General features: G+C 41.1%; 1 protein-coding gene across 2 annotated transcripts in view; it reads left to right on the top strand.

Moving 5' to 3' along the window:
* Positions 1–14,872, top strand: part of TMEM120A (transmembrane protein 120A) — a 27,802-nt gene extending 12,930 nt beyond the window's left edge. For both annotated transcript variants that reach the window (XM_018561459.1, XM_018561458.1), the window contains 9 exons: positions 296–355; positions 1,511–1,606; positions 3,766–3,855; positions 5,193–5,258; positions 6,668–6,729; positions 6,824–6,916; positions 10,646–10,710; positions 10,839–10,907; positions 14,684–14,872. In XM_018561459.1, coding sequence (XP_018416961.1) covers positions 296–355; positions 1,511–1,606; positions 3,766–3,855; positions 5,193–5,258; positions 6,668–6,729; positions 6,824–6,916; positions 10,646–10,710; positions 10,839–10,907; positions 14,684–14,797 — 715 coding nt within the window. In that variant the 3' untranslated portion in view covers positions 14,798–14,872. The remainder of the gene's footprint in view (positions 1–295; positions 356–1,510; positions 1,607–3,765; positions 3,856–5,192; positions 5,259–6,667; positions 6,730–6,823; positions 6,917–10,645; positions 10,711–10,838; positions 10,908–14,683) is intronic.
* Positions 14,873–19,609: the final 4,737 nt, after the last annotated feature.

Here is a 19,609-nt window from a genome sequence, read left to right as displayed (position 1 = left end):
TTTGGGCACTCAGTTTGTGTGTATATGTGTGTGTGTGTGTGTGTGTGTGTGTGTGTGTGTGTGTGTGTGTGTGTATATATATCCAAATGGGATAAATTATGTATAAATATGATAACTTCCATATGAATTCAAACTGGAAAGTAGTGTCACCATAAAACCAGTCACAATCCATCATACACTGGTCTGGGCTGCTTGCATTGTACACTGAATAAAGCTTTAGTGCATGAGAGGTTGAAAACTGAAAGTCCTTCTCAAAATGGCAAATTTATCGCAACCAATTGATGATTTATTTCAGATTATACCTGAGTCTGGTATTGGGGAACGTGAATGTGACTCTCCTAAGCAAGCAGTCTAAGTAAGTATAAAGCACTTTAAGTGGACCTTTTAGCATCTTTACATGTTTCTTTATTAAAGAAAAACTCACATTTTTTTTTAAATGAACCCTTGCAGTGGGGTTACCCCTGCACTGTAAGGGTTAAGTGCTCATTTTGGTCTAGGTAGCTGGTAGAAAGTCACTTGTGCTTCAGGAGTGTGAGTGACTTTCTACCAGTTACATTTGATTCGCAGAGGCATCTGCATTCGCTCCAGCACCCTCCCGTTCTTTGGCACTTTCCAGTCAGGAGTGCAATGGGATCTATTAAATTTTGGTCTAGGGGGGGGCAATTAAAGAAGAAATACTCACCTTTGGCAGTGACCGCTCACCTCTGTCCCCCTCCGCTCCGACTGTGGTATGTCCCCCCGATGTCCTCACTTCTAATAGACCTGCATTAGACATTACAGACCCTTAGACCGCTGGAGCCTGGGAGAAAAGAGGCCGGTCTACCAGACAAGCAGGACCGAAGATCAGGTGAGTGCTTTTTCATCCCCAGACCAATACAAGCACTTGACCTTTGCAGTGCAGATGTAGCCCCACTACGAGGGTTAATTATTTTTAAATCTGGGAGTTCTTCACATTCTGAATATGTCACAATCTATAGCAACATATAGGTATCAATTTTCAAACCAATCTGTACTTTTTTTTTATCTTAAAACATCAATGCCTTTGCCAAGATTGGGGTGCTGGTCTTCAGTCTGTTGCAGGCAGTTGGTCTGTTGCAGGTGGAAGCATTTCCCCAGTCTTCTCTCCCCCAGTGATTAGACTGCACATCAAAACTTTGTAGCAATTTACAGGGTGAGAGGCTGTATCAGGAACTGATCTGTGTCAGACATTTGTGAACACAGACTAGAACTGCACAGATGCCAGAACTTACACGATTGTGTCATTATAATGCTGATCCTGGTAGATGATGACCCTGGATGACAGAACAAAGAATGCAAAGAAAAAGAAAGCAGTTGAAGGCATTGTCAGGAGGAGTGCTGTGACCTCTTTGAGGTGTAATAACTATATGTAAGTGTTACACTTAGCATGCATGTACTCGTCATGAAAAAATATATCTGATACCCGGTTCACTTTAAGCTTTTTCCTTCTTGTCCATGGTCATGGTTGCATTTCTTGTCTTTATTTCATCAGGTTTGCTTACAAAGATGAGTATGAAAAATTCAAGCTATACCTAACCATGATCCTTATGGTATTGTCCTTTTTATGTCGCTTTATTCTGAACTCCAGGTGAGCCTATCGTACTATGATTTGAAAATGACAAAATAACTCAAGGATATAGCTGTAAAATGTTTCTTACAGAATATTTCTATTGCCAATTATTTTCTGTAATGCATGCTTCAGAATTGCATGTTCTAAAAGCTACAATTTGTTTAATTTAAAGGGTCAGTCTACCTAAAATATTTCAATATATGGTAGATGCCGATAAGTTGAGTCATATGCCTTCATTTTCACTTAGAAAATCAATTTTTTATTTATCTCTGTTTTTTATTATTGTTGTTTTTTATTTTTTTTATTTTAATCTCCCTGCGTATGTTCTTGCATACACGCTAATCACTCATCGTTGGATATTTATTTTTTTACACAAACAAGATTAAAAACTTCCTGTTGTTGGGGTGGGGGAATAAAAGAAGCCAGAGGATAATTATGCCTATTAAGGTCCACTTGTGTCTAAAACATGAGTTTGAGTGGATTGATCCTTTAAAACCTGAGCATTCTATTTATATGCCAAAAGATTAGAGTTTAATATTACTACATACAGTTGTGTGAAAAAGTGTTGGCCCCCTTCCTGATTTTTCATTGTTTTGCACATTTGTCACACTTTAATGTTTCAGATCATCAAACAAATTTAAATATTAGTCAAAGATAATACAAGTAAACACAGCATGCAGTTTTTAAAAGAAGGTTTTTATTATTAAGGGAAAACGAAATCCAAACCCACATGGCTCTGTGTGAAAAAGTGTTTGCCCCCTAAACCTAATAACTGGTTGGGCCACCCTTAGCAGCAAGAACTGCAATCAAGCGTTTGTGATAACTTGCAATGAGTCTGTTACAGCGCTGTGCAGGAGTTTTGGTCCACACATCTTTGCAGAATTGTTGTAATTCAGCCACATTGGAAGGTTTTCGAGCATGAACCGCCTTTTTAAGGTCATGCCACAGCATCTCAAAACGATTCAGGTCAGGACTTTGACTCGGCCACTCCAAAGTCTCTTGTGGTGGCGAGTAACTCTTAAGGCCTGGCTAGTAGCTCAGGACTTGAAATTTTGAGCCCTGCTATAACCATAGGTTCTCAGTGCACACTTGTTTTTATAGGCACACTTGTATTATTACAGCCAATGGTTGTCTCCCAATCACTTGTAATGGTTAGGTTTGAAATTAAATCTAAGCAGTGCTAGAGAAATGGGGTTCCGGGTCATTACTGAGAATGGGGAAGAATAACATCAAGCTCTGTTGTTTAAATGGGGAGATGGCAGTATCCTTTCTTCTAGAGGGTGGCTACTTTTGTTCCTAATGGTCCTTGTGTGTGTTGTAAAGTAGCCACCGCTCCAAGCTCACTCCCATGATAGACTACAATCCCACATATAATTTACTAATTTGTATTGAGATTGCTCTCCATCACGGGAGTGAGCTTGGAGTGGTGGCTACTTTACAGCACACACATGGATCATGGGGAACAAAAGTAGCCACCCTCCAGAAGGAAGGAAAGTGTCAGCACCACCAATTCAGAGATGATTTAAGGATCTACAGCTGAGTGATACCCAAATAAGATATATTTTTGTTGTTAGTAAAGGTAATTGAATATATTTTTAAGATTTAACTCCTGAGTTGAGTGTCACTTTAATTGAGTACGGTAGGGATGCACCGATACCGAGAAGTAGTATTTGGGTGAGTACTCATACTCACCCAAATGCTCCAGATACTTATCCCGATACCAGAACTTCTGGTATTAGGAAGCCGGCTCCATGCTCCATCAGCACCAGGGAGTATGGAGCTGGCTTCCCGACCAATCAGGAAGCTAGGGGGTGGGTAATGACTTGCCCCCCGGCTTCCTGATTGGCCAGAAAGCCAGCTCATAGCTTCCTCGTCAACTTGTGACGAGAAAGCATGGAGCCGGCTTCCCGCCCAATCAGGAAGCCGGCCGCCTTGTGATGGTCATTACACGCCGCCCGGCTTCCTTAATGGGACTTTCGGTACCGAAAAATAAATATCAGTACTCGTACTCCGTACCCCAAAAAAAACGTATCCGTGCATCCATAGAACATGGCTATTTATTCAAATAAATAAATCAATGTAATTCCTATAGATGCTGATTTCTACAAGCAATATAGAAAAATGACAGTAAGCATTGTTCCCTTGCTGCAACATGCATTTATTGTTTTGTCTTTCAGGGTGGGCGATGCTGTGTTTAACTTTTTATTGGTTTGGTATTACTGCACACTTACAATCCGTGAAAGCATTTTAATCAATAATGGTTCCAGGTTAGTGAAATTTTGAATTGTTTTCTAATATATATGGAGAGTACATCAAAGCGGAACTAAACCCACTAATTTTAATGGTTTTACAAAACCATTACTGTACATGCAAGGCATAACTGTTACAGTTGTCTAGGTGCTCTCATAGCTGATCACATGTGCAGCACTATGGTAACCACAGTTCTAAATGGAGGCTAAGATGGCACCTTCTTCAGCTGTAAAGTTTAGGAGGATTTAGTTCCAATTTTAGAGGTAAAATGACTTAGTGGCTCATTTATAATGGAAAGCGGATATTCCTATCTACTCTCCATTATACACCACATGGTCCATCTAATTTCTAAAAATCACAACACGGTGTGTAGCTAGCAAAGCTACATGAAGTTCCCTCTGCTCAATCAAGCACAGGGAGCTCCATGATTTGACAAGAGACTAGATCATGTGACCAGGCTGTGCTCTCTTTTTTTTTTTTTGTATATAGAATTTTTATTATAGAATTGTCATTTAGTTGTGTTGATCTAAGCCGGCTTCAGCATCCAGAACCTGGCAGCACATAAGGACATTGCTGTGCTATATAAATCTGTGGTGCTATTTGAATGCAGTAAATGCTTTTTAAATGAGCCCCTTAGTCCGGAACTACCTTCCAAACATTGTCACCAATTTCAGAATCCAAATACCTGCCATTTTGACGACTATTATAGGGGTATTGTTTGCCCATTTCATTTCTGTTAGGCTAAGGCTAAGCCTATCAATAGCTCAGTTCAAATTGAAGGCTGACAGGCTGGCTTAGTGGCTTTTGGTATCTCTAAGTTGGGTCTACTCTGGTAGACTTTCGAACGAACCTTCATGCAAAAAATCTTGGTGGAATGTTCGATAATCCTATCAGAGACTTGATGAATGTTGTTCGAAATTTTCTTTGACTTTCGTTTTGATTTGTTAGAATTTTGTTCGATCAAAAAGAAAAACAATCCAACATGATCCTTGGAATTTTTTCGTCACAGCGGTCTAAATTAATCATCAAATTGACCCCATCAAATGAACGTTCTGAACCCGATTTAGATTGTTTAAAATATATTCAGTTTATACCTTACTTTACTGTAAGTAATGTAAGCTGCCACCTTCTAGTGCAGTTGATAGTGCATGATATGACAACAACAAAAATATTGGTTAAAAAAAAAAAACCCCTCTAGTCACCAAAATATAGAACCACAATAAAGGCCATTGGGTGGGCACGTTTATACATGATGGACATTTGCCATCCTGCTGAGAGGAGGGGTGCAGGTTTTCGTGTTTTAGGACTTGTGTGAATGCTTTATGCATATAAGCTTTGTACTTTGCTTTCACAGGATTAAAGGCTGGTGGGTCCTAAACCATTATATATCCACCTTCCTCTCAGGTGTCATGTTAACCTGGTAAGTTTAAATGTTATAGCACTTTTTTTCCTAATCACTCTGGTAAACTGGATTTCAAAATGGAAAGTCAGCCACTAGTATGTTCATTAAGGAACTTTTTTCTTTTGTGATCATGCCCCCAGATTTGAGAGTGCATGTAATGTGAATTTACTCTAGGTCCTGCCTATTTCTAAGGCAGGAAGTCTGGAGTGTTGCTCTGCCTGGGGACTGGCTTTTTGAGGACGTTTGATAACTGTTACATAGGCCATAAAAGTTCATAGACCTCTTCATAGTTCAAAATGGCACTATTCATACTGAAAGTATAGGAGAAATATGTAACCTGCCATTGTTAACCTCCTTCACAAATTACTAGATCTCTATCTGTCTTGCTGATCCTTTGGCTTCTCAAGGTGTTCCCCAGAAAAAGCATGCAGATTGAATACTGTGACTTCACAGGCCGCATGCTGATTCCTCCCTAAATGCCAGCCTAAGATTTTCTCAAATACTGTTTTTACTCCATTGCTAATACAGGTCAATTTATATATATTTATATATATATATATATAAACCAGTTGTTTATGAATCTGCATGTGTCCTGTATTGTTCTCCAAGAAACGGATTTTACTGGTAAGTCAAAAATCCTTTTTTTGGCAAAAGAGACATACACTGATCAGCCTTAACATTATGACCACTGACAGTTGAAATTAATAACATTGATTATCTTGTTACAATGGCCCCTGGAAGTGGGTGGGATATATTAGGCAGCAAGTGAACATATTCTCTCTGAAATCGATGTGTTGGAAGCATAAATGGGCAAGCGTAAGAATTTGACTTTGTCAAGGGCCAAATTGTGATGGCTAGAAGACTGGGTTAGAGCTACTCCAAAACTGCAGCTCTTGTGGGATGTCTACAGTAGTCAGGATCTACCAAAAGTGGTCCAAGGAAGGGAAAACCGGTGAACCAGCGACAGGGTAATGGGCAGCCAAGGCTCTTTGATATATGTGGGGAGCGAAGGAGGCCTCACCTCGCAACTTACAGGACTTAAAGGATATGCTACTGATGGCTTGGTACCAGATACCACAGCATACCTTCAGAGGTCTAGTGGAGTCCATGGCTCAACGGGTCAAGCTGTTTGGCAGCAAAAGGGGGGAACCAATCAGTATTAGGGAGGTAGTCGTAATGTTATGACCGGTGTATAAAGTCTCTTAAGCCACAAAGTTCAACATGCCAGCAAGTTTTGGTTTGCTGACTAGTGCTGCTTTAAAGGGTAGTCATGGGCTGTGTTTTAAGACCCACAAATCTAACTGGTTTCCCACCATTGTGATAGGATTAGAGTAACTTTCAATAAATAGGACTGTAAAATACAAGTTAAATGAGATAAAGATTATCTGTTAGATTTTGCCAGTTTTAAACTTGATCTTGTTTTTTAGGCCAGATGGATTAATGTATCAGATGTTCAGAAACCAATTCCTTTCATTTTCAATGTACCAAAGTAGGTGTAATATTGTGTTTGTGTGTCTATGTGTTTTATCTGTTTCCTAAGTCTAAGTCCATATTTTTCTACAATCTGTTTTTTGCTCTTGCAGGTTTTGTTCAGTTCCTGCAATACTATTACCAAAGTGGCTGTTTGTACAGACTACGAGCTCTAGGGGAAAGGCATAACATGGACCTTACTGTGGGTACGTGTAAGAAACTTTGTGTTAACTAAATACTGTAGAAAAGTGAAGATTTGCTATGTTATAGGGAACATCTACAATTGTTAAGTGTGCCTAAGCAGTACTCGGAAAAATCTACCTTCTGTCTGGAATCCCTCCTGAAAAATACAGTACCATTTCCTGGTAACTGTGGGTGCCTAGGTACACCAGTACCTACAGCCTCATAGTTGTAGTGTTACATTTAAGGCACTGCTGCCTCTGATGGCTAGTCTCAGAAGATTTGGAGTGAAATTTGGATGGTATCATTGTATTGCTGCTCACTGTTATTCTTGCCGGAGGCTTTGTAATGAGGAAGCAAAGCCTTGCCTCTATCAAGATGGCCTTCTCCACACAGAGACACAGTGCAGAACACGATATTGTAAGTCATTAATGGACCTAGATCAGCTGCAGGGAGCCTATAGGCAATATTGGTGACTAGTCCTTTGCCCTTTACCTGACTTTTGTTCATGCGTGCTGTCCAGCCAGGTTTCCGCTATACCCACTATGTCGAAGCACGAGAGTTAATTTTCTCTTTAAGGTGAAATTTTGTCTAAAATAAATACATAAATAACTGGAATGGTGCGTTGGCATATGTGCCTTTCAAGCACATGCATATGAAAATGTGAACATTCAACCTTTAAAAGTCTGTATAGCAAGTAGAATTGTTTGTCTTATTTCTTTGTACTGTGTGCACTCCCCAGAATAGTGCATCTGCATTCACTGTAGTAATGCTTTCTTCAGCTGATGACGCATATATTTCTATGTCTACACCTCCGGTTGGCACACAACATTCCCAGCATGAGAGTTTCAACTTACCATAGAACATAGTTGTGTTCATGTTAAAGGAGAACTATGAGGTGAGTGATTTTCACTCAACCTCATAGTTCAAGCTGACGTGTGACAATGAAACTGTTACACGTCGGCTCAATAGATCGGGAAGTGAGAGAACACATACCGTCGCTCGCTCACTTCTCGATCATGTCCCTGCAGAGAGCCGTGACTCTCATTCACGGCTCCCAGCAGGGATTCCCCCCCCCCTCCGATCCCCCAGCGCTGACTGCGGAACGGACTGGAGAGGGGGCCGGTACAGCTGGCTCTGCCTCTAGAGAGGCAGAGCCCGCTGTCACTCACGCAGCTGGGTGGATCTCGACAGTAATGTCGGGATCCCTCCTGGCTGCGGCGGTCTCAGTATACCGCGAGCTTTAGCTCGCGATATACTGAGCTTTGTGTGACGGGAGGACGCTAGTTTATATCCTCCTGTGACCCTTAGAACTATGGGGAAAAACAATTACCCCATAGTTCTCCTTTTAACTAATTTCATTTTTGCATGAAAATTCTGTATTTTGGTCTTATTTATTTAGTTTTAATTGTTTGTGTACTTTGAATACTGCTTCATAGCAGCAGGAGTTATGGCAAAAATCTCTGGTTTGTGTTTTTCCGAATAGTAATAAGAGTGCATGCTGAGCTATGTACATATGGTACATATTTGCACTGTGCAGTAATGTTATTGGCCCTTCATAGCTGATTCCTGTTCTAGATAGCTGATAATGTCTGTTATACATCATGACAATCAAAGGGTATATTTTTTCCTAACCCCTTAAATCCCTAAGCCTTTTTCTCCATATACCACCTTATGTCGAAGAGGTGTTTTGTTTTGGAAATGTCTCAGCTTACACCTTTTAAACCTTTTAGTGTCTACCCTAATATATTAAAATGTTTTTTAATTTTTTTAGTACAGATCGGCTTTAATTTTGTGGTTGATTTACATGCATGCATTTTTATTTTGAAGGTTTTATATAGTAAGAAATAGGGAAAATTTAAAGTGAACGTTTAAGTTTTACTTTAAGAGAGCTTTTTACCCCTTTAAAATGCTATATTGTAACGCTCGATTTATTAAAAAAAAAGTAAACGGTTTGCGCAGATTGCTGACATAACCTTTAGATAGAATCAAGTCAGGTTTCTGTGGATAGTAAATAGCACAACAGCACAATTTTTCAGGTTTGCTATAGTGAAAATTCTAAAGACATTGCAATGCGTCAAATGCTCACATAGTGCTCTTTGTATGCGCATATACACTATATTGCCAAAAGTATTGGGACTCCTCCCTATACACGCATATGAATTTTAATGGCATCCCAGTCTTAGTCCGTAGGGTTCAATACTGAGTTGGCCCACCATTTGCCGCTATAATAGCTTCAACTCTTCTGGGAAGGCGTCCACAAGGTTTAGGAGTGTCTATAGAAATGTTTGACCATTCTTCTAGAAGCGCATTTGTGAGGTCAGGTACTGATGTTGGACAAGATGGCCGAGCTCACAGTCTCTCCGCTCTAATTCATCCCAAAGGTGTTCTATCAGGTTGAGGTCAGGACTGTGCAGGTCAGTCAAGTTCCCCAACCCCAAATTCACTCATCCATGTCTTTATGGACCTTGCTTTGTGCACTGGTGTGCAGTCATGTTGGAACAGGTAGGGGTCATTCCCAAACAGTTCCCACCCCTCAATGGATGAGAAAGAGAAAATAGGAGAGATGTGGTAAGCCACAATCACTGTGCAGCACTATTATCCCCTTCCTGACCGATGATGAAATTATCTCGTCATCATCGTTCAGTTCGTTAACCGGTGACAGGATAATTCCATCATTCGGTACAATGAGCGCTGGTCCGTGAAGGGACCAGGAGCTCATTGAGTTACTGCTATTGATGGGTCCCTTGAGATCCGAGGCAGACCCTCAACAGCAGATTAGGTGGTCACAGTTGTATGATCACAGAGAGAGCTAATCGCTGTAATTGCAGAGCTGTGACAGTCACACAGCCAGCAGCAGTTCACTGTAAACTGCTAGCCAACTGTGTTTACAAACTGATACAAAGTATCTCTCAGCAGAATACTGTATTCTACTCAGAGTTACGAAGTATCAAAGCCCTGTAAATACAACAATTAACACCTTAGTGCCCCCCTAGTTGAAAAAAAACAAAACAGTTTTTAAAATGTTGAAAAAAAATGTGTTTTAATGAAAAAGATAGCAGACAAACATGCCACATTCTAAAATTGTTCCACACTATAATTGGATTTCATTCCTTGTATTTTGTGACCTATAACTCTCAAAATAAACTGAAATCCCAGACATATGATTTGTCTATGATTTGTCCCTATAAATCAGGACAAATTAAAAAATTAATTATGAATTACTTTCTGTTAGCTACACTAATTATGTAGACATTATTATTGCCAAAACTGTGATCATTTTTTTGGAAAAAAAATAAGAATTTCTATATGCATATGTCACATCAACTTAATCCCCATTTTGTCCTTTAAAAAAACAATTTATAATATGTGTAGGTGCAATGCATGAGGAAGATGAAAATTACGGTTAAACAAACACGTAGCAAAAATGGCAAAATTGCTCTGGTCCCCAGAAGTGAAACATTTTCTGAAGCTGTCACTAAGGGGTTAAACTGAAAACAGTGTCTATATATGAAATGAGGAAACATGTCTGCTTCCATGTACATATATAACTTTTCGAACCTTTAATAGACACAAGGTTATTGTATGTTATTTTGCTCAAATTTACATTAAGACAATCTCCTTTACTTAAATAAAAAACCCTAAAATGACAATAGTTTCCCTTTTAAAGGTGTGAGTTCAGTGCTGTGACATATTGACATTATGCTTCCAAATGTCTCTGCTTTATCACACTGAATTACTTTCTATGTTTCTAGAGGGTTTTCAGTCCTGGATGTGGAGAGGATTAACCTTCCTTCTGCCATTTCTCTTCTTTGGTCAGGTATGTGTAGCAATAGGTTGTGCATTTATTGATTACAATCAACCTGTAGTAGTGCAATGAACACAAAAGTGCAAACGTTATGCGAGGTTAGTCTGACATTTGTAAAATTGTTATTCTTTGTGTTTTAGTTCTGGCAGCTCTATAATGCCATCACACTCTTCCAACTAGCCAGGTATCCAGAGTGCAAAGAATGGCAGGTAATGTACATTATTTCAGCTTTCTTGTAACTAAAGGTTTTAGAATTGCATGTCTTGTACGTCTCTGTCTGCACTTTTATTATTTTATGAAACACAAGACCGTAATAATGGCCATTGAAGAGCATCATCCAGAACTCTACGTAGACAATGGTACTCAACATTACTTGCCAAAAACAATCTCAGTATTTGGATTACCAAAGGCTCAAAATTACATTTCATTGTATAGTTAATACCGAGTGAAAATCCTCATGGTAAGTATATGCAAAATCACAGTTTATTACTGAAACATATTTAAAACTTTACCCCCAGGGAATGTAAAATTATTCAATGTGCACATATCAGATCTTGAATGAAAACCTCCCCAAAGCACTACAACCATAGATTTCATTGTGAAAAACCAGTAGGTTGTTAAATGATCACATACTTTGTATCTGATCTGTTATGCAATCCAACAGTTGTAAAGCAACAAGTAAAATATATCAAGTTTCCAATCCATGCATTTTGCAATCTCACTCGAGTGAAATCTCATTTGGAGCAGCCTACATTTTTTGTAAGATCTACATTTCCATGTGGAATGAGTGGGCCATTATTTACATCAGAACCATGCAGTTCAATCCACCAGTTTCATCACGCACTTACCATTAAGGGGGCAATAGTTGAACGGTTAGCTGCACTATGGCACAAAGTGCCATATTGGTCAGACTGGGAATTCCCATTTCTGCACAACTGTGCCATATTTAAAAGTGAAGTATGCCAACTATATAGTCGAAGTTCTATCCAAGCTCACTTACCATGAAACAAATTTACTCCAATTGATGTAAACCAGACCAAAAAAGGAGCTTTGTTTGTACACTGGTAACCCATGTGGAAATTAGACACATGCAACCTACTGGCTATACATTGCCTTGCATCAGCAACATAGATTGTCCAATGCATTTGCTATTCCTCAAAATTAATAAATTATGTTGATGCCATCTGTTTAAAAGATATGCTGCAATATAATTCCCGCAGACTGGAAAAGCCAACCATTCCCAGCCTTTGCTGGATTTAAAATGCAGCAGATATAGTTTAACTCACTGTGTGTGTGAAGTCTATGCAACATAAAGCTACGGTAGGTCCCACATTCAAGGTTTACTCAAAGTGCATTAACCATGTGGTATATGAGACAACCATTCAGAGCCTCAACCGATTTGTCTAGTCTACACCGCCTATTTCAGAAGGAAACAATCCAATTGTAATAGATCCCGCGGACTTGGCTGGCGTCGCGGCTACGAAGGGTGGCTCCGCCCACGGTCCGCTGATGTCACGCCATTCAGGCCCCCTCCTCGTCATAAGCCATTGCCTTCCAATTGTCTGGCTTTCCAGCAACCAATGCGGACGCCAGACGAGTGCTGGGCACCTACGCTCTCCATCCTGAATAGACCCTGTCTCAACAGGGTTACACAAGCCTTGTCCTAACCGTGTCCCATCACGGAGGAGCCGCTGAGACCCCTGGTGCTATCGTACATACAGGCACACGGAAGCCACCAGCAGCAACCACCATTCCCTGTCTAATTAATCTGGGATGGAAGAGACAGCAGCAAACAGCAAGTATTAACCCTTCTGGGGCTGAACTCCACAGAGAGCTTACTTATTACTGTACTGTAAACTGGACTTCTCATGTGAATACTGCCTGCAAGTTATATGCTCTGACATTCACTGTGCATATGTGAATTAACATACTAGCACCATACTAGCTCAACTAGTTAACTAACATTCACCACTCGTGTTGTACTGTGACGTGAACATACAAACCTGCTGTGATTGCTAGTATATTTAAGAGAACCTTGCTTTACAATTGTGTACGGGACTTTCTACCTTCTCTCCTGGTCATAGGGTATTACGGAATTCACGATTAAGCATACGCTGCACAAGAGGAGAGTTAGGCTATTTAATTTCTTAATGGAAGATTGTACTATGATGCATTGAGGTTGATTGGCAAGTTAACCATTGCCACTACGTACTCTTGGGCCTGAGCACATGACTGCTAAGGTGTCTCCGCAGCTGAGTTCCATCTTCCAGCTTAAAGAGGTATAACACCAATTTCCTTGACATTTGACATTTCCTCCTGAAGTAGCTGGCAGAGACCAAGACTTTCATTCAAGATAGATTTGATATGTGCACACTGACTAAGTGTACATGCTCCCAGGGGTACAGTTTTAATATATTTTAATAATGAAGTGTGATTTTTGTATATGCATGCCTTAATGGTTTTCATGATCATTTTATATGCTACTTGCTCTATTGTGGAATATAGACGACATATAGTTTTGAGCCTTTGGTAGACCCTCCATTGTACTGAAAGTGACTGCTTCTGCAGCATGCAGATTCACCGTCATGTTTTATATATACAAACAAGTGATTGTGTTTACTCTAACACAGCTGCTGTATAGATAGCCAAAAGATATAAAATAAACTGAGGGTGGCCTGAGGGCCAGATGTCCTCTAGTGGGCCCTGTGCTCACTGCCCGACACCGTGGAGGTCGATTGGCATTTGCCATTGAACACCAGAATTGGCAGGTCTGCCACTGGCACCCTGTGCTTTCCACAGATGAGAGCAGGTTCACCCTGAGCCGTGAAAGGCTATGGAGAAAATGTGAACGTTATGCTGGCTGTAACGTCAATCAGACCGGTTTGGTGGTGGGTCAGTGATGGGCTGCAGAGGCATATCCATGGAGGGACGTACAGACTTCTACAGGCTAGACAATGGCACCCTGACTGCCATTAGGTATCGGGATAAAATCCTTGGACCCATTGTCGGACCATACGCTGGTGCAGTGGGTCCTGGGTTCCTCCTCCTCCGACAATGCCGACCTCATGTGGCGAGAGTATGCAGCCAGTTCCTTGAGGATGAAGGAATTGATGCCATTGAATGGCCCCCACGCTCGCCTGACCTGAATCCAATAGAACGCCTCCGGGACATTATGTCTCTGTCCATCCGATGCCGCCAGGTTGCACCTCAGTCTGTTCAGGAGCTCAGTGAAGCCCTGGTCCAGATCTGGGAGGAGATACCCCAGGCACCATCCGTCGTCTCATTAGGAGCATGCTCCGACATTGTCAGGCATCCATACAAGCACGTGGGGGCCATGCAAACTACTGAGTACCATTTTGAGTTGCTGCAATGAAATTTCAACACAATGGACTAGCCTGCTGCATCATTTGGTCACTTAGATTTTTGGGGTGTCTTTGAATTCAGCCCGCTGTAGGTTGATCATTTTTCATTTCCATGAAACGATGTGGCATCCTTCTGTTCCCAACACATTACCCCGTCCAGTATAGTAGATATCCAGCATGATATTTTTCTCCATTTGGCCCTCTAGCAACTTCAGCGCCAATCTATAGCTAATTTGCCTACAAACGTCAGGTGGTCATAATAATCTGGCCACTCCATGTATATATCTCCTGGGTCTAGCTTGCAGCTTGAATGTAGCTTACACCTTACTTACTAAGCATAGGAGAGATTCACTGTGCAAAGTGAACATCCTTGGTTAATCCTTTTAGTTAATTAGTCCGATTGTGTTTAAAGGCATGATCAATTGATGGATTGATCATAGATTATTGTGACTCTTCACAATCATTTTTGGAGGTATTCTTGCAGTATTTCATCTGATCCACAAGGATTTTTTTTTCTATCAAGTGTAGAACTGCCTCATTAAATTTTAAATGCCAGTTTGAGATTTGTGTTACATGTAATATTTGTTTTCTTCAAAATAAATAATTTTGTTTGTAATTTGTAGGTAATAATGTGTGGTCTCCCATTCCTTGTTCATTTCTTGGGAAATTTCTTCACAACTCTGCGAGTCGTCCAACAGAAATTTCAGAAACAAACTGAGGAACAGAAGGACAAGTGAATCAGCTGTGTGTCACCTATGATATTTTCTGTGCTCTGTAATTTGGGAAATCCATATGATGACTGAGAGCCTGATTTTTTTTTTTTTTTTTTTTTTTTCCTTTTTTACCATTTTGGTTTTTAGGTTTAGGGAAAATTGTGTTTAAAGTGACACTAAAATCAGGAGTTAAATCATAAAAATGCATTCAAGTACTCCAACTATTAACAATAATGTAGTTTATTTGTGTATCACTCAGCTGTAGATTCTCAAATCATCTCTGAATTCATGCTGACAATGTCCTTCCTTCTGGAGGGTGAATGGATACTTCCCCATGGTCCCTGTGTGTGTTGTAAAGTAACCACTGCTCCAAGCTCACTCCCGTGATGGACTATAATCTCACGTTTAGTGTACTAATTTGTATTGAAATTATAGTCTAGCAAAGGGAGTGAGCTTGGAGTGGTGGCTACTCTACAACACACACACAGAGACCATGGGGAACAAAAGTAGTCACCCTCCAGAGGAAGGACAGTGTCAGTATGAATTGAGAGATGATTTGAGGATCTACAGCCGAGTGATACACAAATAGATAAGCTTGCTGAAACATCTTCTGCATTTGATACTTCCATGTGTGTTGGATAAATGTCCCTCACCGTGGTTCCTTCCACTTGCCCCTACGTCACAACTACGTAACACAGCACTCGGCAGGGGACAAGGAATTCCATACTACTGAAGTGTGCTGGGTGCTGAAGATTCTTTAGCAAGCTTATCTCTTTAAGATAGTAGACTCCAGTGGTGCAGGTAGCTGGAGGACTAGGCATTAATGCGTTTCTTTATAGGCCAAGCTTCTTTATACTCTTCTTGAATAGCGATAGTCACGTTAAACACTCCTAGAGCAAGTTAGCTGTATAACAGCATTTCATATACTGTATGTTTTTTTTATATATATCTCAGTAGTGCTCTGTAACATTTTATATGTTTGTGAGGTTGTGTTTCCTACATGTTTAAAGTACATCTCCAGCCAAAACATTTTTTGTTATTTTGCTTTAGTTTTGAGGTAGTAGGGAAGAGTTCGAGCTTCTGTCAAGTTTGTACTGATGTCTATGTCCCCTCTTGAAAGATTTAACCCTCTGTTTGTCCTGGTCACCAATATCACCAAGAGAGAAAGTGAACCCACATTTTATAGTTGTCACTGTAACAGGAGGCCCAGTTTTTAAGTCTCGTAACTCTATGAACGCACATAATGAACAATTGGTGGTCTGTCCTGATCACTGGCCTGTTCATCTGCCGTCCTTGTGGAAATGATCTCATGATTGTTATACACTCTTTTCTTTGTACAAACACAAAGTATAATAAAATCTTTCAACAAATAATTTATCGGTTGTTGCATTATTCATGTTCAATATCACAAGCAAAGAAACCTTTTTTTTTTTTTGGAACCTTTTTAGACTTTGCAGCTCTAGATACTTTTCTGTGTCCTAGGTAGTTGTGCTATACTTTGTGCTTTGCTTTTACAGCACAACAAGGATCTCAAACCATACTATATTTTGTGTCACAAATCTCCCTACAGCCACTGAAAGGTTTTGATCTACACTATGGGGCATATTTATGAAGCAATTAATTTGACATTCACTAAATATTCACTGTGGGCGACTCTTCCAGGTGTATGTGTCTTAATTGACAGATTGATCTACCACCAGGGAATGTATGTGGAAAGTTGCATTTATTGCTTTATAAATAGTGTACATCCCTAAAGAAAGTTTAATACAGTGAGGCAGATTTACTAAAGGTGTTGAAAATCTTCACTCAATACATTTTGTAAATATTAACTTCAATTATTGGATCAAATTTCTGTTCATTCTGAATACCCAATCCTGTACAGAAGAGGAGCAGCAAACGGGGATTTGCTTTTGGCATGATCAGATAATTAGTGTAAATAGAGATCGGCTGATTCACTCTCAAAAAAGATGTATGCATGTGTGTGGCAGTATAACTGTGGTAGGGGCAGAAACCAAAATGTAATGATTCAATGTTCTCTGTTTAGGCCTTGTTCACACCAAGCACGGAGCAGATCCAGAGCAGGTGCAGACCGGATCAAAACTGCATCCAATGTATTCCTATGGTATTTTGACCTCCAGTTCACATCGCAGCGTGCAGATCCAGAGCAGGTGAAAAAACTGCGGCAAGCCCTATTTTACCTGCTCTGGAACGCATCAAAAACGCATGCAAGTGCCTAAAAGCCCATGTTAAACTTAAAAAAAAAATATATATATTTTTTTTTTTACCAAAACCGGCCCAGAACGCATCAAAAACGCGGCACAACCCACTGCACTGCGTGTGCAGAAACCTGACCGGCTCTGCATTTGGTGTGAACAAGGCCTTAGGGAAACTTACAATGCGAGAAGTATGCAGGTGGCTATTGCAGACCTCATATTACAGAAATCCCCGAAGATAGCGCTAGGTCTTATTTTCAGGGTAGGTCTTACTTTCGGGGAAACACGGTATTCTGGAAATGCTAGGTGCCTGGTTACCTTCGTGATAGAATGGCATCAGTATTGTTTAAGTTCCTAAAATGAAATACTTCAGTAGCTGCATACTTGTTTCAAGTCCGATAAACATATTAACATCTAAGATAGGCATCTAGCATTTTCACAGAGAGTATTATCAATGACTTTTCTCCATGGTCCTTTAACCGCTTGAAGACCAGGTGTTTAGACCCCCTCGTGAACCGACCTCCCTCTGATCCCCTGTGACAGAGGCAGTATGCTGGTCCCGGGCTCACATCGGAGCCCGGGACCAGCTTGACAGCGGGAGGGGGCGCACGTCACAGGACCTCATACAAGCGAGCCGGCGAATCGCTTGTATATTAACGGGCATCACTGCCTGTTTTCAAATAACGGGCATTTCCTGTGCGCCCGAGCGGGCGGGTGTAACGACGTGTATACACGCCCAGTTACATCCAAGAAGCGGCCGGCCGTGTATACACAATGGCTGGGAGGTAGTTAAGGGACACAGGAATTCAGAAACAGTCTGGTTATACAGCCGTCTACAGAAGGTTGGGACACTAGCAAACAGAAAAAGTTGTGAGCAAGCCTCAGTGTTTAGTTACAGTAGTGTCCTAGGAGGTTGGATACCACATTTTCTTCAGCTCTGCTGAAAAAGTCTAATAAATATTTGCAATTCCAGTTACACCTTTTTTTTTTCCTCAGTGACTTCACTCAAATGCTTACACTGCTGCTTGAGCTAGTCTTTTTATATAGCATTTCTGGATCAGGGTATTCTCAAATGTACGCTTTGGAGGCTGCAACCTGATCCTGTTGGATGTTTGCGGGGATGCCTGGAATGTGGCCTTCAGCCACTGGGCTCTGCATTGTGGTGCTTTCCAGAACTTTGTGTATTGTGTTAGTTTCCTGCAGAGTGCTTTCCGGGTCCAGAGCTGTGGCAGTCTCAGAATCTCAGATGCAACACTGTCTCTGAAAACTCATGTAGTGAATAAAACCAGTCTCGCTGAAGCAATGGAAACTGCCTGACAATTGCACGGATGGGCACCTTTTCCCACCACCACTGGTTTTACTGGGGTAAGTGTTAAGGGATCAAGTGCCTATGTCATCAGCTAGCAGGCCCGTGGCCCCTACTCCCCCCATTACAATTTGCCTTTACCTTCACCCGCGCATGCCCTGCTGGGATCAGTAGTCTTCCCAGCATTCCGGGCCGAGGTGAAGGGAGTGAGATGGGCACACTGATGGCGGGACGAGGACAGAGATCTGGGCCGCACGCTCACAAACCGCTACTGCCTGCACAGAGATGAGGGGCCCGGTGGATACTGAGGGAGCTGCAGGCAGCCAGGTGCGTTATCCGGCAGCCTGGGGCCTCTGTATAAAGTACTGCTGGTGTTTATAGTCCTCTATAGAGGACTACAGATACCAGCAGTACTTTATAGAGTAATGCTATAATGCTGATATTATTAACATGGTGACGCTGAATGGACGTTTTCCCGGACTTTAATTTCACTGCACATGTGCCCCTCCCACTTCCCGTTCTTTCGTGACATCACTTCCGGGTCCCTCTAGTAGCTAGGAACTAGTCGTTGCCGCCTCTGTACAGTATATAATCTGCCCCCGAGCGCCACGTGGTGGCCAGTTGTTGAAGAGGACGCGGTGGAAGGTTTGCTGGTCTCACACCAGCCCGACTTCCAGGTATGGTTTCAGGTCTATTGCTCGTTCTTATAACCCCGATGGTCTTATAAGCTTGGTCCTATAGTGCTCTTTTATTGTGTTCTTTTACATGGTGCAACGCTGTCCATGATGTCTATAATGTATTGTAAGTTGGACTAGGATATGGACTGGTTTGTTATTGTACCTGGATATTCTATATCGTTATCTATAAGTTAGTTTGTTGGCGCTCTTGTAGTGGAGACTTGTGTGTTTTTTATGGGTTAGGGTTGGGCATACCCCTATATGCTGTGAGCGCTCATATTCGAATATCCATAGCTTTCTGTCTTCACCTGTGCATCTAAGGCTTACACTTTTAGATTTTGGAATTGGAAGCTGGAGTCTCTGTCAGGGATTGTATTGCCGTTTGTTTGTCCTGATCACTAATGTCCCTAGGAATGAACGCGAGGGTAAATCCAAAATTGAGCTGCCACCCAGAACAAATGTAGAAAGAAAATCCCCCAAGGCGAAAAATTGTTCCAGTGAGACAACTGTCCTGTTTCAGACTTTTTGTGGAAGGTCTTTGTTTTATGAGCGAGTAGCCGAATTTGACTTAACAACCTCCTATAGATCACTTCGCACGTTACAATACAATCTGATTCTACAAACTCCTTTTAAATCTACC

Source organism: Nanorana parkeri, unplaced genomic scaffold, assembly GCF_000935625.1.
Source record: "Nanorana parkeri isolate BGI_ZX_2015 unplaced genomic scaffold, ASM93562v1 scaffold525, whole genome shotgun sequence".
NCBI classification, from domain to species: domain Eukaryota; kingdom Metazoa; phylum Chordata; class Amphibia; order Anura; family Dicroglossidae; genus Nanorana; species Nanorana parkeri.
This window is presented reverse-complemented; position numbering and strand designations above follow the sequence as displayed.